Genomic DNA, 25,975 nt, shown 5'->3' with positions numbered 1-25,975 from the left:
TTTTTAGTTCCCATTTTTAACACTCGTGGCGCTGCCTGACAAACGCTGGGGTGTCCATCAAATCTGAAGTTCGTCGGACTGTTTCTTTACAAAAACATTTCCTTCGCAACTTAACTAGACGGAGCCCCGCTTCGCGGGGCTCCTATTTCTGAGCGGTTTGCCCTTCGGGCATCTGAAGCTACCTAACGAACCTAACCTACCTACCTATTGATTTAGTGAGACGTCCGTGAAAACATTACACTTTGGGGAAAAAAGCGTAGGTAGGTAAGTAGGTTAGATTCGTTAGGTAGCTTCAGATGCCCGAGGGGCAAACGGCCCAGAAATAGGAGCCCCGCTTGCGGGGCTCCGTCTATTTAAGTTGTGAAGGAAATGTTTTGGAAAAGAAACACATGTAGTGCGGTGGGACCATGGTAAAAATAAATTAAATTGCAAACATTTGTCAAACTCCGGTTACGTAGGCGACCGAAAGAACAGTACGGTTACCATCAGTTTGCCACTGACATAAACGCCGTCGAGAACGTAATTTTTAAATACTGATCCTAGCGAAAAAGTGCATAGAATATTTAATGTAGACAATTTTACGCAGATTACTTATGTATCAGAACATTTTTGCTACAGGTCACCGTTTACGAGTTATTTATAAAAAACTATAAAGGGACCTTTAAACCCGATGACTGATAAGTTCATCAGCGTCACATAACATAAATTGACCTCCGCATTGGATAGACAGCAACATTGAATGTTCCAGTAATCAAAGAAACTTAATTGCTAAATTGGAAATCAAAATAACTAAAATGGGCCAGAATCCCCAATTTTAAACTACTACGTTTTGTGCTCATCGATGTTAGTGTCGTAAGCGCCATCGACAATAAGGTCCCTTTTCATAGATAATACCACATATATGTCGCAGTCGGATCGTATAATCCGCCGTATTACATTACGGCTAGCCGTTTTCAAAAACAGGGGCGTTTTGAAATGCGGCGGTTTAACGATTAGCCGGATTGAATGCGGCTGAATGAGAATCCGCCGGAATGTATTCGACGCCATACGTTCTTCAACACGGCTAGCCGTAATGTAATACAGCGAGTCATTAGCCGCCGCTTTGACAGTTTTTAGTTCCCATTTTTAACACTCGTGGCGCTGCCTGACAAACGCTGGGGTGTCCATCAAATCTGAAGTTCGTCGGACTGTTTCTTTTCCAAAACATTTCCTTCGCAACTTAACTAGACGGAGCCCCGCTTCGCGGGGCTCCTATTTCTGAGCGGTTTGCCCTTCGGGCATCTGAAGCTACCTAACGAACCTAACCTACCTACCTATTGATTTAGTGAGACGTCCGTGAAAACATTACACTTTGGGGAAAAAAGCGTAGGTAGGTAAGTAGGTTAGGTTCGTTAGGTAGCTTCAGATGCCCGAGGGGCAAACGGCCCAGAAATAGGAGCCCCGCTTGCGGGGCTCCGTCTATTTAAGTTGTGAAGGAAATGTTTTGGAAAAGAAACACATGTAGTGCGGTGGGACCATGGTAAAAATAAATTAAATTGCAAACATTTGTCAAACTCCGGTTACGTAGGCGACCGAAAGAACAGTACGGTTACCATCAGTTTGCCACTGACATAAACGCCGTCGAGAACGTAATTTACTTTCTATACATCCCGTTTGCACTAATATGCGAGTGCGAGCGAGATGTATAGAAAGTAAATTACGTTCTCGACGGCGTTTATGTGAGTGACAAACTGATGGTAACCGTACTGGTCACTCTACAATCTAAAATAGTAGTACGATGCGGCTAAACGTAGGCCGCCTTATTGAAGAACGTGTCGCAATGACAATCCGGCTAATCGTCGAACCGCCGCATTTCAAAACGCCCCTGTTTTTGAAAACGGCTAGCCGTAATGTAATACGGCGGATTATACGATCTGACTACGACATATATATCCTTATCGTCATAACCGTCTGTCTGTCTTTCTGTAAGTGACAGTCATTGCACTCGGAAAATATAAAATTTGATAGGCGAATTAGGAAGTGGACAAGTTAGGCAGTGGACAAGTTAGGAACGATTATACAGTGGACAAGTTAGGAAAAAGTCAAGTTTGGAAGTTGACATGTTAAGAAAGAGACAGGTTAGGAAGTGGACAAGTTTGGAAAGAGACAAATTAGGAAGTGGCCAAAGTCGACCGGAGGGTGTCATTCTATGAAACTTGCAACTATGTAATCAAACTTGATGAATGAATGAATTTACTAGTAACTATTGTTTACATAGTTAGCAAGTTTCATAGAATGATACTCTATGCAATACGCCGTTATCCAACATTTTTTAATGTGTTTATTATTACTTTTTGTTTTGTCTAATATCTAAATTTATCTTTTATCGGATCCTTATCGGCGTAAGAATGCGACGCCATCGCCATCTGTTTGACCGTTATGGACCACGGAGTGCAAGCTATCGCTCCCATATTTATTTGCAGTCAGTTACTCCACGCCTTTCTAGCTGAGCATATCGTGGTAGCTTTGAACGAGGAGGTTATGTCGCTCCGTGATTTCTTTGTACCTAGTACCTACTGCTACTGTTTACGCTTGTGCTCAGCCCAAGTGCAGCCAAAAGGCTAATTTGTTGTGGCGTAATTACACTAAATCAATAACACATGGACGTTTTAGTGTTTAAAGTATTATCAGTATTAAAGTAGTATCAGATGACCGCTTCTCATCAGGCGGCTCATTTGCTGACTATCAGATAAAAAAAGCGGCCAAGTGCGAGTCGGACTCGCCCATGAAGGGTTCCGTAGCAGCAAGTAACATAATAAAATTGCGGTTTACGATTTATGACGTATAAAAAAACTACTTGACCTATTTTTGAAAACCTATCCATAGACACCGCACCGTATGGGTTTGATGAAAAAAAAATTTGAGTTTCAGTTCTAAGCTTTGGTTGTAAGTATGGGGAACCCCCAAAATTTATTGTTTTTTTTTTTCTATTTTTGTGTGAAAATCTTAATGCGATTCACAGAATACATCTACTTATCAAGTTTCAACAGTATAGTTCTTATAGTTTCGGAAAAAAGTGGCATACGGACGGACGGACAGACAGACAGACAGACATGACGAATCCATAAGGGTTCTGTTTTATTGCCATTTGGCTACGGAACCCTAAAAACATTTCTCGTAAGAGGATGGCATTTACACATGGCCGGAATATCTCTATTATATGCCTGCCGAGTATGATATTAAACACACAGCAAAGAAATTATATTTTATGAACGTAAGGCCGGTAAATGTTATCGCGATTGACATAATATGTATGTATACTTACTTTTCTCAAAAAATGCGTGGAAATACTTATAAAAGTTCAAATAAGGACGGGACGTAATGACAATATTTCCACGCATGTTTGAGAAAACTTAATTTACTTAATAAACTAACATCATTTTAATAGGTAACAATCCTAAAAATGTAATGGTTTCTGAATCAAACTATATAGTATATACCTACAACATAAGTTGCCAATGTTGATCAATTACATAATTATTATTTTTTAGGAATCGAACTTTTATAAAAACGTTAAATTTTAATGGCAATATCTCGGCGCATGTTTGGAAACATTTTTTATAAATTTCAAATGAAGCTTTCTCAAACATAAGTGGAAATATTGTCATTAGGTTTATAATAATAGGCTGCGAAACGGTGTACTTTCGTTTGGGCCAAATACCTTTCGCCAAATTTCACTTCCCAACAAACTTATCGCAATAGTTTCATTTCCCAAAGGAACCTTTAGCAATGTTACACTTCGCATATAATTTATTTGGTCAAATTATCACTTGGCATGATTTTACTTTGTCAAATGTTGTTAGGACAAAAAAATATTTAGCAAACGTTTTTTATTGGCTAATATTTATATTCCAAAAAAGCCGTTAAGTGGGTTAGGTTAGGTTTGAACTGCGATCCTCACAGAACCGAACAAAAGTGGGTTAGGTTAGGTTAGAACTGCGAGCCTTACAGAAACGAATTGCTACTAAAAAAGTGGGTTTGATTAGGTTAGAACTGCGATCCTCTCAGAACCGATCTGCTATCAGAGAAGTGGGTTAGGTTAGGCTAGAACTACGACCTTTACAGAAACGAAATGCTACTAAAAAAGTGGGTGGTTTTATCTCTTTTTCTACATACCTAGTGCACCATCTACAATAATCTTTCACCGGCCCCCATAGATCCCGGTTTTTTTCTTAAAAATTATAATGTTTATGGTTCAACTAATCACATCCGTATGCGTAAAACATAACCAAAATGATAAAAAAAACCAAGGTCGGGATTAAGTATTTCAAATAAAAGCAAAAATAAATATCCATTGGTATGTAAATTGTATGCCATGCAATATGTTATGCTTAATGATAATAATGATACATTTGACTAAATAATACTTGGTAAAATGAAACTTGTCCAAGTAATTATTTGCTAAGCAATAACTTGCCAAAAAAGACTATTGCTAACTGAAAAATTGCGATAAGTTGTTTTGCCAAACATTTTTTTGGGAAATGATAATTTGGGAAACATAGTTTGGGATGTGATACTTTGGGAAACGTTTTTGGCCCATTCGTTAGTAAACCCTGCGAAACACCATTAACATTATTCTACGTTGCATTATAAGTCACAGGAAATAAGTTTTGGCAAAAATTTAATTTTTGGTAGGTACAAGCTTTTATCGCTGACTGTACTTTTCATACGACAGACAACTAATACTCATCGAGACAATTCTAAAAACCCCTAACATAATTAGGTTGCGTTGTTTCATCACAGAGTTCCTATGGCCACCTCCTGTCTCCATCATCAGATCAGTTCGATAGTACCATATTATTGTATTGTCATCAGAACTACATACAGCTGCCAATTTTCATGACGCTACGATCCTTGGAAGATGGTTAAATTAGTTACCTTAGATTCCATTACAAGTTAGTTACATACAGGTCGACCTAATAAAAGCTTGTTAAAAAGTCAAACGTTACAAATGTTGTACATAAAACGTAGATTTATATTTTTTTTCTTCATAATTTTTTGTTGAACCGTTAAGAAGATATATACTCTAGAAAGTAAGAGTTTACGGCCAAAACCGGCGCGTAGCGCCTTAATAGTTTCCGAGATAAAGCCTTTCAAAGTTTATAATTTTTTTCGAACTTGTATTCGAAGGCTAAGTAAGTGCAGTGAGTATGCACTTTTGTCTCAGGCGATGCCGCTGGCACAATTGTTTCTAAGGTCAAACAAAGCTGATTTGAGCCGGTAGACACGAGATCGTACCGTGCCTACCCCCCAAAAAAGGGGGGGAAATGGTCGGCTCCCCAGGGGCAATCAATGCTGTTTTTCTTCCTGCTCTTAGCAACTAGAGCAAGTTATATATCATTTTCATATAGGTAATTTAAGGACGAGCACATTATATTCATACTTTTAAAACGCCAAGTTAAGTGTTTTTTTTAACATTTTTAACCTTTGACTTTGGCCATAATTACATTTCTATGGAAATCGTCACTCAATCCGCTACATATTTTTCCAAAAAAATGTATGACTGCCTGCTTTGAAGTGATACTTTATAGAATAAGGAATCCCTAAATTACTGCTGCTTAATTGCTGTACTTGTATAAGCTGTATATTTTAATAATAAATATATAAAATAATAAATAATATGAAAATTATATAATACTTGCCCTAGTTGCTAAGAGCAGGAAGAAATATAGCATAGATTGGACCTGGTGATCCGACCCTTGCGCCTCCTTTTTTGGGGGGTAGGCACGGTACTATCTCAAGCTACCTGGCCAAATCAGCTTTGTTTGACGTTAGGAACAATCGTGCCAAGCTGCATCGCCTGAGACAAAAGTGCATACTCACTGCACTTATACTTGCCCTACGAATACAATTTCAAAAAAATATAAATTTTGAAAGGTTTTATTTCGGGAACTACTAGATGTACACTTGTACAGAGACAATTCTAGTCTCGTATTGTAACAAATTTAGTCCACTTTAAAAACGTCCTGAGAAGGCACTATCAAAAACTAGTCCTTTAGGGTTATAATTGCCCAAATCTAAAAGAAAACCGAAATTTTCGCGGGTTTTTCGATATTTGACAAAGTTGCGTTCGGCGCTCGAAGTCAAAAACTTGTTTTATTCATTGGGTCAACATCATAAACATCATAATGGTCCATTATGGGCCATTGTTGTCTTTTAATAAATAAATTAAATTATAAACACGTCTGCAAAAAATCAGAACTACCGGATTTAACGCAAAAGCGAAATGTATAAAATTACTGTATTATATACTATCCTACCCTATATAAATTTTACCTGCTTTTACACATAGATGCGAAAGTAACTTTGTCTGTCCGACTGTTAGTTTATGCGGAAAGAGAAGAGTCATAGAATATACCTATTGGCATGGAGGTAGTTTGAGGTCCGGGAAAGGACGTAGGATACTTTTTATTCATCATAATCAACATTCCACGTATACGAAGTTACGGGCAGAAGCTATAGTAAATAATAATTTAATAAAACATTTTTCCAAACCTTAGAACTCTTAGCGCCACTTGCACCATCCCACTAATCCGGGGTTAACCGGTTTAACCGGAAACCCAGTGTCAAGTATTACTGGTAACCATGGTAACACCAGGTTTAACCGGTTAACCCCGGGTTAGTGAATGGTGCAAGTAGCCCTTAGATTCCTTAGGCCCCTCGCCCACGGCGACTTTTTGTAGCGATGCTGTCGCGCGTTTACGAAACGTGCGATAGCATCGCTACTAACGCGCTTTAGTCGCATTTGCAACGCGCTACAGAAGCGATACCAACGCGCTACAGCATCGCTACTAACGCGCTACAGCATCGCTACTAACGCGCGTTAGTCGCATTTGCAACGCGCTACAGCATCGCGACTGTATCGATGCAAACGCGCGACCGTGTCGGACGACATACATAGCTTTACTGAATCGCGTTTGCATCGCGACTGAAGCGCGACGGTATCGCGTTAGCATCGAGACAGAAGCGCGACGGTATCACGTTTGCATCGCGACGGTATCGCGTTTGCATCGCGACTGGATCGTGTTATGTGGGCGAGGGCACACAGCTAGCGACCGCATCGCGACTGTATCTATGCGAACGCGCGACAGCATCGCTACAAAAAGTCGCCGTGGGCGAGGGGCCTTAGAAGGTGTTTTCATAGTTATCCATAAAAACTTCTTAGTTGCTAGCCAAATACTTACTCTACCTGCCTACTCTTTGGCCATTCTTAGAGGAAAATACGACGATAGACATCCGGGATATTTATATTCTCTTTGACAAAGAGCATATAATCACTACGTTTTATAAATGGTTGTCAGTCGTTTTACATGGACCGATTCCTTAGCTCGTTTTGTTATTTTTTCTAAACATTGTTTTGGTATCTCTTTATAAATAATAACACACGCCAAAATGCCACCGAAAAAGGAGGTACGTGATTTTAGACATTAATTTATTTCTAGTTTCAGTAGTCAACATGGACTCCTCATAATAATCTCTGTTTGCGGCGTACAAGATAGGTACGCGTAGCTCATTATATCATTTTTAGTTTAATAAGAAAAACGTAACATGCAAATAATCACTCACACAAAGGGCTCAAGATAAAACAGAATCTTGCACCAAATCTAGTAAAGATTTCACCCGCCGCCACCGGGAATGTCCCCGATTGTACCTACATTATGTTGTCGTGTAGGCAACATATTATGTATACTAAGTTTAAAATGATTAATTGATTATAGTAATAAGCAGTCTGATTTATAGTCGCAGTAGGTACAAGGCAATTAAAATATCTAAGAAATGTTCGAAGTACCTGCCATTATCACCGTTCGTAAAAAATATTATTATTACTATCCTTTATTCAATTAGGGTCTTAGGTTAGGGTTTTACAATGTGAGTATAAAAGTAAAATATAAAAACACTTACAAAACATTACAAAAAATATATAAACACATAAAAAACCTAACCTAGGGTGCCGCCGGCAGCGGGGCAGGGCCCAAGCTGCCGGTGGTCAGGGCCGCAAAGTGAGGAACCGACGTACTATACGCGCCGTGTCCAAAATTACCGCCTTCTGCATCTGACCCTTGATCCAACCACCCAGCGAGAGTCTCTCTAGGTGTTGGTCGAGACTCTTCGCTATGAGACCGTTCACTGACACGACTATAGGAACAATGATCGTCGAGTCAACATCCAACATGGCGGTTATCTCGTGAGCTAAGTCTAGGTACTTGCTGGACTTGTCCTTCTCGACCTTCACGAGATTCTCATCATGGGGGATGGTGACGTCGACGATTATTATTATCATTATATCGACAGGCATTATCAGATACAATTTCAAATGTTTCTGAGCAATGTTTACAGCTAGTAGTCTGCTCGAGAAACTGAAAACGGTGAAGAATAAAGATAATACTCCTAAAAATGTGATACCTCATTAGATTCGTCATGATACCTAGAAAAATGCATTCGAAGCGTGTATTAGCACACAAAACATATAAAAAGTTATAAACAAAAAAGGGGGTAAAAAGTAGATATTTTTTATTTCCCCAATATCTCAAAAAGTATTAATATTTAAGAAACCAAAATTAATATTATAACAGAGGAGGATATTTCCAATCAAACATTCCATATCTTCGAGCAACACCGGCTTCCGACACATCGGAAGGGAGGGGCCCAAGCGATATCTCACCGTACAAATCTTTCTGCCATTTTTCGCGGGGGGAAAGGTGCACACAGTCGCACTTCTCACACACTTACATACAAAATCCAATCTGTAATGACGACACAAATACATAGAAAATGACACACGTCAAAGACAAATCTTGCAAACCTCGATCTATTTTTGTGTACGGACGAGTGACAAGTGTCACAACACGCACACTAACACATTTTCGTTGAAGTATGTTATTGTATTCTGAGAGATGAGAAGTCGGATTTGTCGCTCGACCGATCCGCAATTTGTACTGAGCGAGCAAAATCGATAAATCCAACAATTACATGAGACTAAAATATAATAATTGTGTTTGAATGTAATTAAACGTATGATATGCAAAAAAAAAAATGTTACAAGTGAAATGTAACACTTTCTTTTTGTAAATTTGATGTCCCCGACCTCTTTTTATAACAAAAAACCGAGCAAACAGGCATTTTTGTGCAGCAGTGTTCACGCGCGCGTCTGGACTCGGTCTAGTGAAAAATCCAAGTGCAACTAGTTTTATTACCCGCGCTAGATTAGATTGACGCGCTAATCTTGTACCTCGGCAGAGGGGAAATAGTGCGAATGCCGCCTCCCTTCCGTGTTGCTCGAAGTTCCATATAGTTGAATTATCGAGAAGATGGAATTGCATTTGTAGTGGTTGTATGCTGATAGTACAAGAAAATAGAAAATTCAAATATAGAATGCCTGTAAACAAACAATACTACTACATATGCAATTCCACGCTCTCGATGATTCAACTATACTTGTAGAACTGTATCTCCATTATTTATACATTTAATTCAACGCTGAACACAAGCCCTCGTCCGCACCTCATTTTCGAGAAACGCGCGCGGCGTGAAAAAACGAATACGTAACATTAAATATAATTTTAAAGATATTAAATATTGATTAAAAAATTTAAAAACATTATGTTGTATTTAAAACATGTTAACAAATGTACTGCTTGTATAAAGTTATCTTAAAGTTATTTTTTCAACAAGTTATGCAATTGTTAATCAACAAAATTTTCTCGAAATTCCTTCTTAATAAAAAAATAAAAAAAATATATAATTAACTATTGTAAAATTGTGTCGCTCTCTAGAGCCCTTCTCATATATATGCTTAATAAGATCACATTATAAAAGTTTTAATAAAGTTAATACTTTGCTTAAAATAAGTTTTAGAATAACATAGGAAATTGACGAGAAACGAAAAATTAAGGTAAAATTGTAAAATATAAAACAATATTATAACCAAATTTTTTTTTTTTTTTTAAACTTTTATAACGTGATCTTATTAAGCATGTATATGAGAAAGGCTTTAGAAAGCGAGAACATTTTACAATAGTTATTTATAATTTTTTTTCGTTTTCAATAAAGAAGGAATTTCGAGAAAATTTTGACCATTAACAATTGCCTAACTTGTTGAAAAAATAATTATAAGATAGATTTCTACAAGTATTACATTTGTTGACATTTTTAAATACAACATATTTTTTTTTTAATTTTCAATTAATATTTAATAACTAATTTTAAAGTTATTAAATATTAATTGAAAATTTAATGTTACGTAACCGCTTTTTCACGCCGCGCGCGTTTCCCGAAAAGGAGGCGCGGAAGGCTGTGTTCAGCGTTGAATAAATAGTTATTTGTTTTACAAGGGGGCAAAGTTGTTGTTTAACCGCTCGTGCTAATATTGATACCCGAGCAAGCGAAAGACTCCAAAATTAAACCACGAGCGTAGCGAGTGGTTCCAAAAATGGAATCTTGAGCGTTGCGAGGGTTTCAAAGCACGAGGGTTAAACAAAATTTGCCCCCGAGTGAAACACAAAATTTTTCACCACACCAACCCGAAGCAAATAGCTAATGTAAAATATCAAACAAAATCAAACCAAATCAAATCCAAATGAATGTTATTAAATATTTATCATCCAAAATCATCATATTTTAAAAGTCAATTCTACCAGCAAACATAAGAATACAACTCAAAATTTGCATTTGAAGTGCAAAGTAAGCCTTTCCGAGCTGGTGTGGTGAAAAAGTATAAATAATGGAGGCACAGTTCTGCAATTATGGAATGTTTGATTGGAAATATCCTCCTCTTTTATAATATTATTTTTTTTGAGATATTGGGTAAGTAAATAATATATATCTACTTTTTCCCCCCATTTTTTGTTTATAACTTTTTATATTTTTTGTGTGCTAATACACGCTTCGAATACATTTTTCTAGGTATCATGACGAATCTAATGAGGTATCACACGTATTTTTAGGAGTATTATCTCTATTTTTCACAGTTTTCAGTTTCTCGAACAGACTATAGGACTAAGTTGTTAACGAATCTTCCAGATAGATCCCGAGGAACAGATGCGCAAAAAGTTTCGCGCTAAATGTCAGTTTCGCGCGCTCGGGCGACTGGTTCTTGCGAACCGGTACTGGCTCATAGAGGGCGTTGACGAGTACAAGGGTGTAGACGACGTAAAGCGGCGGGTGACGCAAGTCATCAGGACAAAGCAACTGAAGAAGCGGTTGTTAGATATACAGGTTAGATGGCGCTTTTATCAAACCTTTCAGAATAAGTCGTCTCATGAAGAGAAATAAATATCCTTTTAAAGCTTTACCCAAGCAATATTAATACTTACATTATTTAAGCGGTCGCTCCCGCCCTATGCTTGTCCTTTTATGACGTTGGGTTTGACAGCTCCGGATCTACGTCACGGCAGGGGTGCGAAACTCCTGACTTCGGCCAAACTCGGCTCCGCTCGGCTCAGCATTGCTCCGAGCAATTATTAGGGTTGGCACCACTTGACTTCCTTTTGCGTGCACGACCACAGATAAGATAATCACTTGAATTTTGACAACCCTAAATGGCCGAAAGGGATAGTGCTTTATATTAGAAAGGGATAGCATGATTCGACCCTGAACCGCTGTCAAACTTCGGTTTTGTAGGAAGTTTCCTTTCTGTACGGCAGTACTATTATTTATTCTGTGGTCACGGGCCGCGTAGTGATGCCTAAATGCCATGGCGAGTTATATAGGAGCTTATATAGAGTTATATAGCGGCACAGCATTTGTTTCTGCAGCTGCCCTTACTTGCTTCTTTAAATATCCATCAGGCATGTATTCAGATTAATAAAACTATCTGTTAACTAGCATTATGCTTCTAGGTACCTACTTTAAGACAAAGTTTTTAATGGGTATAATAAAATTCACATAATTTCAGGACAAAGCCTTGCTGAATAAGCCTGCGGCAGAACGTACGCACCAGGAGCAGCAATATCTCTACCGGAAATTAGGTGATTTGAAGTGCTTCAAACGATATCCCAAGGTACATGATTCGTTCCAGATTTTCAGTAGGTAGTTTACATTTCAACAAAAACGACACATAATAAGTCATAGGAGGTATTTGAGATAAATTTCACATAGCGCGGTAATACTTATCTAGTCCGTTGCCTATGTCTAATTAAAAATTCCATGCTCTAAGGAGTCTAAGGTATAGTATATAGTGGTAAGGTGGTGGTATTTTAGTGTAACGACGCTTTAAAGTTTGCTTGAAAACCTCGGCCTGGAAAGGTTTAGTCCAGGGATCGTTATAGCCTAAACAAACGATCAAAATATCACTAAACATAATATTTCTTTGATATTGTAGAATCTATTTAGGTAAGGACATTGAGTTAAAGTCTGTGCAGAAAGAGAAGAGTCGTGGAGTGTAAAGCGGACTAAGTACGACTCTCCTCTTTCCGCACAGACTCTATCAGTGTTATCACTAGATTGTTAGAGGACCCATAGGCTTATATATAACATGCAGGCTGTGCGTTTTGTTTATTTCTATTTATTTCGATTCATAACTTTGCTTTATATTATAGAACGTTAGAAGAAAGCTGGCAGCGGCGACATACTTCAAATACTACGGTCCGAACCGCGTGATCGTACGTCAGCACCACGAGGCCCACGCCATGTACTTCATAGTGAATGGAGAAGTAACCATGAGCCAGCTGTTCTACGACGACCTGCTGCAGCAGTACGTGTCCGTGGACATGGACATCGCCACCGCCGGAGACATGTTCGGAGAAGTCTCGCTGCTGCACAACACGCCGAGAACTGCTACTGTCATTACTAACAGTTAAAGCCGTAACAAACTACCGCACCGCACCGCGACCTTGGTGCGCTAAAAGAGATACATCTCACTTGTCTTATGCGTGCGGCGCACCGTGACCTTGGTGCGGTGCGGTAGTGTGTTACGGCTATTAGATTCTGTGGGAAATTCTATAGACTCTGATGACGTCGCTTTTGTCCCGGCTGGTGTTGGTAAGAACTCGAGTTTTCTGAGTCTACATTTGAAGAACTACCCAACTCGGCGTTTAAAAAGCAGCCGAGTCTTATGTCCCGCCTCGAGTCCTTTATTGAGTCTTTTAAGCGCAACTTTAAATGACTCGACTCGAGCCTATTTAAAGACTTCGTGAAATTTTTTGTAGGTTTTGTTTAAATGAAAACTATGGAAAATAGGCGTTATTAAATGATGTTTACCTACTCGTACCTAACCCATGAATTTTATGTGGAGACAATACGTTTTAGAAAACTGTTGTAGGTACATAACTTCAGGGTTCTTTGTAAAGGACTCCAAGTTTTTACATAAGACTTAGGTCTGAGTCAGCGTCTTTTCGCAATTGTGCTTCATTGACAAAAACAATCTAATATTAAATCAAAGATGTATGTATTTTAATTATAAGTTGTTATCACTACAGGCCACTGCGAGTTGCTGGCATTGATGAAGGAAGACTTCAAGTACGTGCTGCAGGCGCTGGTGCAGAAGCAGTGGGAGGAGGTGCGGCGCGCCATGTCCGCGTTCACCTACTTCGACGGGCTCGACGAGGTGAAATAACAATTATTTATATGTACCTATGTCTTTATGTTTTTATTCGGTTTTTCTACTACTTACTTGGTACCTACTCGTTAGTGGTATTTGCATTGAAAATAGATAGCTAAAGACAAAATTGGAAATTTGGAAGTTTGATGAGTTCGAGAGTTCAAGAAGCTTAACAAAGTAATCAAATGGTACATATTCATTCATACCCATATGTTTTGTATCTGTTTGTGAAGCGTTTTCCTTGAAATTAGACATTGAGATCAGAGAGTCACTCTAACGGGAGAAAACATGCGTGACGTCACTCTAGGTTTAAGCGATGTTGAAGTGTGCACATTAATTAATCATCATCCGCTTGCCCTTACATGGGTTCGGCGCAGCATGGCTTTTTCTTCCATACCTCAAGAACGTTAGTCATCTCAACATTCACCTGTTTTTAGGGTTAATCCTGATAGATTCTGTGGCCGTTAGTGCTCATCATAATCATCATCATATCAGCCTTTTATAGCCCACTGCAGAGAAGCCTAGAAAGCTATTCCTTGGTTTTTCCTTCCTCTTACATCGCCTCACATTCATTCCTAATGCCCTAATGCCTTTCGAGCCACACCGGTGACACGACTTTCCTCCCTCCGCAACACATGACTTACCTGAGGCGCTCTACCTGAAGGAAACATTGTGTGCGCTGCACACTCAGGCGCTTCCGCTACATCTAGACGCGTCACCAAGATGAGATTGAGCAAAACTTTATATTGCTACAGATGACCAGACGCGAAGGTTGTATAACAGCCAAAATGAAGTCGTACGCGCCGAATGAGACGCTGCTCGGCGACGGCGAGGGTGTGGCCAACTTCGTCTACTTCGTACTCTCGGGGCGCTGCCAGATGATTGAGTCGCTGCAAATTAACGTCACTACGCACCTCGGTCGCAACCATTATACATTGTACGATCCCTTTGTAAGTACTAAGTATTGCGCGGCCATACATTGTCACTAACTAAAACTACCTTGTTGGCGCAGATTAATTGCTGTCTAAAGAAAATATTAGGTATATTTTCCATACATATCATGTAAATCGCACGTTATTATCTATAAAAAATAAGTTTAATAAAAGAATTTATAATTAGTTCAACAGTCATATTTTATGAGTTTGTGTACAGTCGCCATCAGATATACGCGCGCTTTAGCCGCTCCTATAGAGCACATAAATAGGGATTGCAATCCGGCCTGGTTTTGAATCCGGCCGGATCCGGCCGGATTTTGGCCTCAATCCGCCGGATAGGTATTGCGGATGAAAAATTCATCAAGTCACCTATTTTATTAGGTTTTTTAGTGTTATATGCGAAGTTAAGGATATTTTTCTAATGGGTTAAAAAAGGACAGTTGAAAGTTTAAAAAAATCAACGTTTTTATTACGTAACCGCTAAGTCTTATTACAATAATCAGTCTCACAAATTAAAATTTTCTTTTTCTCTTAAAATATCTATAGCCCCACCCACAACTCCCACAGAAAGGTGCTTTCAATTCAACCAGTTTAGTTTGAGCAAACAATAGTAGTTTGTGTTACAAGGGATCCAAATTATATATTCCCGTCAAGGGCGTACATTGAATCCTGAATGAAGCGATGGATTCTAAAGTAGAATCCTGAGCGTAATGAGGGATTCAAGTGTTCACGCCCAAGATGAAATAATTTTGATACCGTGTGACACACACTGCTTTTCACATCAACTATGAGGAAATTGTTATGTCCCAAAATATGTATTATTTGACCAAAAAAAAAAATAGTATGCAAGAACAAGAACATAGAACTTTGATCCCTCCTAGCAGGGAAGAAAAGTGCCACTTTGATCCCTCCTAGCGGGGAAGAAAAAGCCCTTTTTCGAATAGGTGATGTGAAAAATCTATTAATGTGCATATTGCATACCTATACAAGTATACATTAATACATTTATTCATCATCATCATCATCATAACTTAAGAGCTTTTTGCTCTTGTCGGTGGAGTAATCGCCAATCATTTCTTTCTTGTGCCAGTCTTTTAATTTCCTCATTTATTCACAATAAATAATTTCCCGCTTTATTTAGTAGCTTAATAATAACAAAATAACATATTCTATTTACTTTAAATTCGTCAAAACATTTAACTTGACTGCTGAATGAAGTCTTATAAAGATTTCTTCATTATATTTTAAATGCGGTTAACACTTATTATAACTGGGCTATAATGGTATGTACTAAATAAAACTATACAACATGTACATTAAATTATAATGTAACAACACAATTAATTATGTATAAAATAATTCAGTACTTACTTACGGTGCACGAGAATCTCAACCAAAGCTAGAACGACACATACTTCGTCGGTGGAAGCTGGGGGGGGGGGGGGGAATAAGGGTAACATTCCATTTCTGACCGCAGAGCTGCACTACTAGTACGAACGCGTCGGTGTTATTGTCAATTTCCATAGTAAAATGAATGGTAGTGCTGCTATCGTTGGATATGGACTGTCACCTTAACAAACAAGTTGTTGTACTGGTGTTTGCGAGCGGGAACGCGGGGAGGGGAGCATTAGAATAGGATTACGTTCGAATATTGGCGAGAACTTTTAAATTTACCGGATCCGGCCGGATTACCGGATCCGCCGGACCGAATTGCAATCCTTAATGCCAATACAATAGATTGTATTGGCATTAAGGCTTGCGTGTTCTGCAGAGGGCCTACCGCGAACACCGAAGTTCGCACGGTGTGCTTTCTCTTTTACTCCAATGAAGGCGTAATTAGAGTGACCGAGATAGTTCCTATAATTTAAGAACTTCGATTTTCCCGGTTGTAGCCCAGATAGTTTTGAGTACCTCGGCCGCTCCGAATCTCCGATACATCGATCTCTCGCTAAGTTACTTCTGCTGTACCTATCAAATATGTACTTATGTAGAAAAATAAAACTCCAATTTCATAGCTGGAAATTTGAAATAAACTTTTTCCTATATGTATAACCTTTTATCACGCCCCTTAAACCATCCTGGTGATACCTATTTATTTTAGGTACCAACGCAAGAACAAGAACTCTCTATAGAAAAAAAATGGTTTGGAAACAAAGGCCCCAGCGTAGTAATGAAATCCGACACCGATGAAGCACCCTCGCGTCATCAAGGAACATCTAAACTCCACGGCGTCCTGAAACATACGACGTCGCAGAGACGTGACGTCCGAGAGAGTGACACCAACACCAAACTAGGGTGGAGCCAAATGATCACAGAAGGGACTGATGATGAAGACACGGCTGTCTCGAATATTGTATTGAAGCCGCCTAGCGAAATTTTATCCCGAGGTTCTGAAAGGTTACAATTATTATGTATTATATCTGGTTATCAAAAAAAAATTATAGGTTTATTACAGTTTGTTGTATTAAAGTGTACACTACTCGATTAGTAAAAAGCAACTACTTAGAGAAAAGAGCGTATTCCCATCTTAAATGCCGGCAACTTACAACCGTCGGTGCCAAGCCAAATTTTAAAAGCGTCTACACCCCTTCAAGTCGAATGCCAACCCTGGTGTAGTTTGATGAGAAAGAAAGAACCCGTATTTATAACCAACCAGTATTGTAACTATTTAGCTTGGCACCGACTTCCAACGTTTCAGTTGCGCACATATAAAACGGGATACTATTTTAATTTATAATTTTTGAAGTCGATTTTACTTTTTTTTTTAAGATTAATATCAGCTCATGTCAACATCATAATCGTGTCTTCGTCTGCGTAGAACATTTTTAAATTACTCCTCTTCCTTCATTAAACTGAGGACGCTAAGCACGAAGAATTTTGTGCATTGACCCGCCATTTTCCATCTCTATTGCACGCGAATAATAATATTGCTGTCCCGCCCGCATAATGGCATTGACCGCCGCATCCTTGGCGGTACAGCAATATAATCATGCGCGTGCGATAGAGATAGGAACAGGCGGGTCAATTTACGAAATTCTTTGTATGTACCTACTTAGCGTTCTTCCTTTAGTAGTCTTCCCCACGGGCCCACGCTCACTTTTGGGAATACCGAATCGAATTAAACTCAATTAAGGTGCCTTGCGTTCAGCTAGCAGTTTTTGAAAATATTGTGGCGCTTTTTTAGATCATAATACGGTTGTCAAAAATATGAATAGCAATCTTGAGGCCTTTCTCTAGTAACTTCATTGATTCGAAAACGGTCGATAGAAAAAAAAATTACGAACGTACTACGTACTAGGTCTAAAACGCGTTAATAATAATTTGTACCAATTTCTGTACAATAGCTAAAAATACGAATATTCTTCTAAAAAGGCGCAATTTTATATATGATAGAATTGATCGAACAATGACTTTCCGCCTTCGAGCAACACGGAAGGGAGGCGGCATTCGCACTATTTCCCCTCTGCCGAGGTACAAGATTAGCGCGTCAATCTAATCTAGCGCGGGTAATAAAACTAGTTGCACTTGGATTTTTCACTAGACCGAGTCCAGACGCGCGCGTGAACACTGCTGCATAAAAATGCCTGTTTGCTCGGTTTTTTGTTATAAAAAGAGGTCGGGGACATCAAATTTACAAAAAGAAAGTGTTACATTTCACATGTGTAATATTTTTTTTACATATCATACGTTTAATTAAATTCAAACACAATTATTATATTTTAGTCTCATGTAATTGTTGGATTTATCGATTTTGCTCGCTCAGTACAAATTGCGGATCGGTCGAGCGACAAATCCGACTTCTCATCTCTCAGAATACAATAACATACTTCAACGAAAATGTGTTAGTGTGCGTGTTGTGACACTTGTCACTCGTCCGTACACAAAAAGAGATCGAGGTTTGCAAGATTTGTCTTTGACGTGTGTCATTTTCTATGTATTTGTGTCGTCATTACAGATTGGATTTTGTATGTAAGTGTGTGAGAAGTGCGACTGTGTGCACCTTTCCCCCCGCGAAAAATGGCAGAAAGATTTGTACGGTGAGATATCGCTTGGGCCCCTCCCTTCCGATGTGTCGGAAGCCGGTGTTGCTCGAAGCTTTCCGCGATACCGGGCACGCACAGCCGTCTCGCACACACTTACGCGCAGTGAGAGAGCAAGAGAAGAATTTGAACCTACGGGCCTTAACCCTTTAACTGATGTTTATTTTAAAGCGTGAACTCAAAAAAAATCGGGAATTATTTTTACCATCTGTTGTCATTTCCAAGCTCGGTTTCCAAGTTACAAGACGGCAATATGTTTGCCATATTGTCGGTCAATGAATGTCATATAGTACCAATTTTCATAGTGCGACAGAAACTCATTGTCAGTAGAGGGAAATAAAAAAAAAACAAATAAGTTATTTTAATATTTAAAAACATTAATTTGACGTTTGAAATATGAGAATTATGATTATCAACAAAATTAAGCGTAACCAATTTTATTCATAGATAAGTATTTTTGTGCAAATGCAGGCAAAATCAAAATATCTATGATCTTGCCAAAAAATTAACATTTTTCGAGAGATGGAATAACTTTTACCAGGTCTTTTTGTTTCGTAGATTGGTACTTACGATTATTTTTTCCAATGCGAACTTAAATTTATATTAAGTAACATAGCGTTTATTGAAAAAAAAATGTCTGAGTTATCTGACGGCAAAAATCTTGCCGTTACCCAGGCCCACTTGCACCATTCCACTAACCCGGGGTTATTAACCGGTTAAACCTGGAGTTGCCATGGTTACCAGTACAATTTGACACTAGGTTAACGGTTCAACCGCTTAACCCCGGGTTAGTGGGATGGTGCAAGTGGGCCTAAAGGGTTAAACTCCCTAATTTAGATGTAGTAGACTCAAACTAGGTTAGTACAACAATCGACTTAAAAACTTATTATTTCAGCCCTTAGGTATTTATTACCAGGGCTCATGTTATTTTGCCCGCTTTGCCATATTTATATCGGCCACTTTATTTCTTACCCAAATAGGTATAGAGTCTGTGCGCAAAGAGAAGAGTCGTAGAATGTATTGGGCCCCATACATTCCACGACTCTTCTCTTTCCGAACATACTATAAAAGGATGAAAGTACTATTATTCGAATGAATGTATTTTATTTTGTTGTTTTTTTGGCAGGTTAAGTCCGGTCCTATCCGAACCGATCCTAGTTCCCGAACCTGAAATGCCACAAAAGCCAAAGGCTCCTCCAGTTAATTTGCGAACGTATTTCATGCAGGTTTGTTCCACGCTGATGTTGATAGGTCAATCCAACTTCTAGAAAAGTTGATAAAATTACATAATACCCCGTTTTTTTTATAATTAATACGTATAAAAGGCCTAGAGGGGAAAACAATCGTGACGCGTCTTTTTATTGAAATAAGTTACAGCAAAAATATAACAATTATACAAACTATTATATGACTTGGGTTTCATAAGCAATAATTACTATGCGTTTTTCAATAACAAGACATGTTAAGATTTTTACCATTTTTTAAATGCTAAAAACAAAATAAGTATAAGTTGTTCAAAATACCGCTGTATCTCTAGATTTCCTTATTCGTAAAAATTTAAAGCCTGACCAGGAATATATATGATCATGCGCCATGTTGCGGAATTTCATTGGAACTAATTTCTTACACTGGCAATAATTTTAATGATAGGTTGTAACTGTTGTCAGCGTCATTGTGGCGGTTTACTTGAATAATATTTTAGTGTTGAATATTAAATAATAAATGACAAAAAATGGCCAAAAGTATACATAATCAAGAGTGAAACATTGTAAATAATGTAAATAAAAACTGCTGGAAAAGAATCGTTCGGGAAATAAAACTATTTCGTTACGAAACATTTCCAAATTAACATCAGAGCTGACAGGTAAACAAATCAAAATGTCATTATAGTCTGGTTATTACGACTTGGTTAACTATTGTAGTGTTATGTGATACAATCGAGGAAATACTTAAGTACAGTAACAAAGATGTGTTTGAAAAATATTTACTATGGCCAAAGATATAGGTACATAAGTTACATAGGTAACATACATTTTCATTTTTAGTTTTAATCTTGTGTCGATAGATGGCAATTATTTACAGTGACTACAAACTTTACTATGACAATAACTCTCTATACACTCTTATTCTCTTTGCTATGGGCTTTGGAGACGATCAATTTTGTTCATTGACAATGTAGCAGACCCTATGTAAGGTAATTTTTCATCACACTCGCTCAGTAAATGTGGAATTGCACGCAGGTTTAGCGGGAGTTATAGAAAAATCGTTCTCCCTAGGGAGTTATGAAGTTTCTAGTGCCATAATTAACAGTTTTTTGTCTTTATACTTAATTTTTATATCGCAAGTGTGATGAAAAACATTGTGTGTAACTCGGGGCGTAATAATATTGCAAACTCGAGTCTATAAATCGCTCCGGCAAGCCGTCGCGATTTAACTTACTCTCGTTTGCAATATTCAACTTACGCCCCATGTTGCACAATGTACTATTGACCTATGTGTGACGTGTAAGAAAATACATACATATTCGTTAAACGTTAAAAACTGACAATAACAAATTGTGAACACCGAATATTTGGATTCTGATTATGATTAGAGTGAATAAAAGTATGTAAGTCAAAATAACGAGCTGCCAATCCACATTGTTCAGACTATAAAATGAGAATAATAGCGCCCTCTTGGAAATAATCATATATTCCTAACTTAGTAACGTAATAGGATTGTAATGTAACCTATGTGACATTTTGTCTCTTAACAAACACACATCACACATGTCGAAATGAGGGACAAACGATTGACAGTGGTTAGTTATATTTGACAGACGATTAGAAATGAATAACGCCATAACGTTTTCTACTGTTTCCGCAGACTTTTAGTACCTAACTGACGGGTACTATGCGGTACACTGCATAGAAACGTGGACGTGGATGAATCACAAGAGAAAGCTATAAAAGTCATTCAAAGGGCACATCTTTTCAAATCCTCCCCTTATTACTCACCCTTTACTATTATTTATACATTGAACAGTTCAGATCTTGTGCTGAATTGACAGGCGATGACTGTGGTAGGACAAAAACTAGTTGACGAAAACCTATTCAAAATCGTTATACCACATTTTATTAGTTTGTAGGTACAGTGAGCTGCGAAATTGCATGGAGAAATTATGAATGAATTCATTGATAGATTCTGTTGGTTTATAGTACACTGTGCCTTACACACAGACCCGAACTCATAAAAATGCCTAGTAGTTATCCTTCCGTACCTACATTAAAGGTTTTTCTTATGTTTGAGCAGGTGGTTATCTTCAACCCTGGGTCCACGTTCGGTTTCGGTGAGAACATGCGCGACCGGCGCATCGTCGCGCTCACGCCCGTCGACTGCATGCTGCTGCCCAAGGTCTGGCTGCTGCAGCGGAACACTGCCAACATCTGGACACGAATACAGCACTATCTCGAGAAGAAGGTGATACTAAATAGTACTAATAATTATTACTTTGGAGACCGTCTCTGTGTTTTTAGGAAGGGTTTCCTATGGGTGCTGATAGTCCTGATTGATTTAGGATTTCCACCTCAATATAGCAATACTATTGTGTTATGTTTTTCAGTGAAATTTCATAGGTTACAGTAAGAAAATGATTGTTACTCTAATATTAAGTGTTTGCGCAGATCCCGACAAAGAAGCAACTATTCAAAGAGTTCGTGTCAGCGCGCCGCTGGCAGGAGTACCGCGACCAAGTGGTGTCGGACGTGGTGGCGCGCTCCAAAGCTGTCAACTTCACCACTGTGCACGACGTGCCTTACTCGATACGCATGGAGGAGATGGTCGATATTTAGAGTTAGATGCTCGCATTAAGTCATTGACTATAATAAATCTACATAAACGGTAATCACATGAAATGATAAGTTCCGTTTTCAGTGTTTATTCGTCAATCTTTGTCATTTTGTTGAAGCATCCTGAAGCCGAAGATTTCCTTGAGCTGGTTTGGAGTATCCGCTCCGCTGCCTAATTTCAAAATACCTATGCGTAGACAAGTAGCCACTAGTCAGAGCTAAACAAAGAATAGTGAAATCAATACCTATGAAATTAATGAGGTGATTGTTTGGACTGAGCGTCCAGCACCGCGCGAACTTTGCAGTAACAATGCATACATAGGTACCATCACATACACTGTTAACTGTACATCGGTGGACCTTATGCCGTTTGTAATAAGGTCCACCGATGGGAGTGTTGCTGTTTGTACTTACTATACCTACCCCGTAAAAAAGTGCCATACTTGAATGTACCTACGAGTAGCACTTGGTAGGAAATCTTAGCATGGAGGCCAAATCAAACTTATGTCATTTAGTTATCGTTAGCGCATTCGCACGTAGGTACTTGTCCTTACTTGTATTGGCGTGAACGAGACGCACCTGGGAGAATGATATCATTCGGATGTTATTTTGATATCAGAATGTAAGTTTGAACTGGCCTCATGGTTCGATTATATTAGCGTCATGAGCTTGAATGTTACAACTGACTCAACCGAGTTTAATTCGTAAACTGATGTCATAGATGATATCTGATCTGAAATCAAAGGCCGTCCAAAGGATGCTTACCTACTCAGTAACAAGAGGCACGCTTTATTCAGGAGACGTTGCTTAAGGTGTGGGCATTATAGGCTTGTGAAATTTTCTATTGAGCGAACTTTTCATAGTAAGGCACTTAAAGTGCCATTGCTAAATCGATTACAGTATAAGTAGCTATATACCAATACTACACTACTCTATAATTGTGGCTTTCCAGGGTCCTTATGCTTCATGTGCAATTAAGAAACTTTCTATCAGAATTTCTGTCAGACTTTCAAATGGAAAGGGAAAGAACCTTATTGCACTTGAAGCATAAGGACCCTTCTGTGATGTTAAGCCACGTATAGTTTATGTTAGTTACTACATTAATCAATAGAAAATCGAATGGAATTTCACAAATCTGTCAACTTTGCTCGAGCAAATTTACACTAGACTGAGCATGACCCGACATGCTCTAGGCCGGTATTTTAACGTACTTACATATTGTGTTGTGCCATACAAGGATGTACAACAACAGCTAGACGTGGGGGCGGCGCGGGGGAGCGAGGCTGAGTTCGCAAATCTACTGGTTCCGGATTTGCCTACATTACCGTTTACAACCAAGGCTCAGCAGTTTCGCGGTGCTAAGTCTCACAGGCCAATTCGAACGTACGAGTACACTATCGTCACTATAAAAATGATGTCATAATGATGTTATCTCGTTCGCGCCTATACTTGGACGGATAAGTAGGCACCAGCGAATTGCACGATAACTTATTGATATCATTTAGATGTCGTTTTGATGTCAGAGTACGTTCGAATTGACATGTAATTGACGTATTTAGCGTTGGCGTGATTAAATATATTCTCATTTTTTTCTAGATTTGGTATATTCTACGTTTCTACGCTACGTACTTATACTCAGAATCATTTCTTTTCTTTGCACACTGATAAATGACGAGTCAAAGGAATATACCAGTTAGGGAAATTAACGAATCAAAGATTTTGAAGGCACTGACGAATTAATGAACATGGCGAATCAGGAAAGATGACCTGTATTATAGTGCACTAATTCGTTCTAATGTAGACATGGAAAGATGATGATGATGATGTAGAATCTGTGCGGAATGAGAAGAGTCGTGAAATGTAGGGGAGCCCATACATTCTACGACTCTTCTCTTTCCGTACAGACCCTACTTAAAATATTTCAGGTAATTTTGTGTTTCGCGTATGTTTTAATTTAATTATTTATAAATTTCATAATAAGTTGAGTTATGTTTTTAGAAAAAAATATTGACTATAATGTGTAGGTCTAGGTACCTATCATGAGGCGTATATGAAATAATTAAATGGGGCAATGCGTTTGATACCTGTTACACGAAAATAGCAAAAACCATCAAATTGATGATTTATTTTATATATCACCCATTCCTCACTGCAACAATATGTTACAGATGGATATATTTTACACCTGGTTCACCTTCAGTACACTGTTCATACAAAAATCTTGTTGTGTGGGCCTTGCTTGACAGTGTTTGTACAGTCTCAGTGTTATATTACATTATTTTTTAAAATACGTAAACAAAACAGATATTTTATTATGTATTTTGTTCTCAAGATATGCTTGGAAAAATTGGCCCTAAAGCTTGGAGCTTGACTAACTAACTATGTACCTATAGTCAAACGATGCCTTGTAAGGATATACTACTCCCAACATTTCAACCCGCTACATCCTAAATGAGATCCACTTCCCATTTTTAATTGAGCTAAAACATCACATATATGTTTAGATAAGTTGCAATTACAATGCATTATTGTATCGAGTTGACCTGACGATACCAGACCGAAGATGGCCATAATAAACTCTATTAGTTGACTGTTGAAACAAAAGCACAGCTACAAAAGCTTCTATCAAAAATGAAATTATTAACATAAATGGTATTTGGTGTTCAACTTGTTCAAGTGACAAATCGCAGGCTCCGTTGAACCAGCGTCGCTACGCGACCAGGTCTGCGGGCCCACGCATATCCGAGACGACCGAGACTTCGCTACCAGCTCGCGGCCGCGGCACACACATTCGACCGCAGTGCACCGCGACGACCGCGCTATTCGCGAGCCGACGACAGCCCCGGCTGATCGAAATATCGAAGTTACCTAATAAATAATACTTTTAATATTTGATATTAACGTATTAACACGACCTGATCACGGTTTTATTGTTTAGAGACAGTTTTCTTGGGAGTTCAAGCAGGTGAGCATTGTTTATTATGTATTTGTTTTTATTGTTTGTGTGAAAATAAATTTTCGCTAACTTATACTTTTCTGGTAAGGCGTATAAAAGGATCTTTTTTAAGATTAATTTGTTAACATTACTTGCGTGATCGTGTGACAAAAATATAAATTATTGTCCACATTTAATCAGTAAATATAAAAGTACATTTACATATATTTAAATATTTATGATCGTCGACATTGGTTGCTATTATAGCGTTTCCTCTCTCTGCAGTATTTACAAGTGTTAACAATGTCGGCCGGTGTACCCCACAAGCTATAATTTACCCGGCCCATTTGCATGTTCATGTAAATCAGTTTGCGAGATGTTATTTATTTATGTTTGCATCAATTAACGTTTGTTAACAAAATCGCCAATAAGCCGAGAAGGTTCTTCCTGTCTACGGCGCTGAAATATAGACATTGAAATTGATATCATTATAAAACTAGAAAGGTGATATCTAGTTATGTACGACACCAATTTCTGACAGTAGATTTTTTGGTACAGACACCTTCAGATATATCGGACCGGCCAAAGTGTTCACAAATATCTGAACAAAGCCTCTATTATCAGACGAGAAAGTGCATGTTCAAATATTTTTTGAGTGCCTT

The 25,975-nt window shown here is 38.4% G+C and overlaps 2 protein-coding genes across 3 annotated transcripts in view; both read left to right on the top strand.

The window, feature by feature from the left end:
• The first annotated feature begins 11,050 nt into the window (after positions 1–11,050).
• On the top strand, positions 11,051–22,434 carry LOC134806745 (uncharacterized). Its single transcript, XM_063780066.1, has 10 exons — positions 11,051–11,253; positions 11,933–12,037; positions 12,576–12,831; positions 13,455–13,582; positions 14,332–14,526; positions 16,613–16,898; positions 19,074–19,113; positions 19,678–19,777; positions 21,843–22,010; positions 22,214–22,434. The coding sequence occupies exons 1-10, from the start codon at positions 11,077–11,079 to the stop codon at positions 22,379–22,381; spliced, it is 1,623 nt and encodes a 540-aa protein (XP_063636136.1). The 5' UTR covers positions 11,051–11,076; the 3' UTR covers positions 22,382–22,434.
• A 2,733-nt stretch (positions 22,435–25,167) lies between these two features.
• LOC134806766 (uncharacterized) overlaps positions 25,168–25,975 on the top strand; it is a 28,622-nt gene continuing 27,814 nt past the window's right edge. For both annotated transcript variants that reach the window (XM_063780092.1, XM_063780093.1), the window contains exon 1: positions 25,168–25,343. The gene's annotated coding sequence lies outside the window, so the exon portion shown is untranslated. The remainder of the gene's footprint in view (positions 25,344–25,975) is intronic.

This window comes from Cydia splendana, chromosome 3 (genome assembly GCF_910591565.1).
Source record: "Cydia splendana chromosome 3, ilCydSple1.2, whole genome shotgun sequence".
Lineage (NCBI taxonomy): Eukaryota > Metazoa > Arthropoda > Insecta > Lepidoptera > Tortricidae > Cydia > Cydia splendana.
This window is presented reverse-complemented; position numbering and strand designations above follow the sequence as displayed.

What these genes read in the sequence shown, in the direction of transcription:
- LOC134806745 (XM_063780066.1), top strand. Translation starts at nt 11,077, where the DNA reads ATGCGCAAAAAGTTTCGCGCTAAATGTCAGTTTCGCGCGCTCGGGCGA. An exon ending in TGCGAACGTATTTCATGCAG is followed by an intron (nt 19,778 to 21,842) that starts GTTTGTTCCACG and finishes ATGTTTGAGCAG; the next exon opens with GTGGTTATCTTCAACCCTGG. An exon ending in AGCACTATCTCGAGAAGAAG is followed by an intron (nt 22,011 to 22,213) that starts GTGATACTAAAT and finishes GTGTTTGCGCAG; the next exon opens with ATCCCGACAAAGAAGCAACT.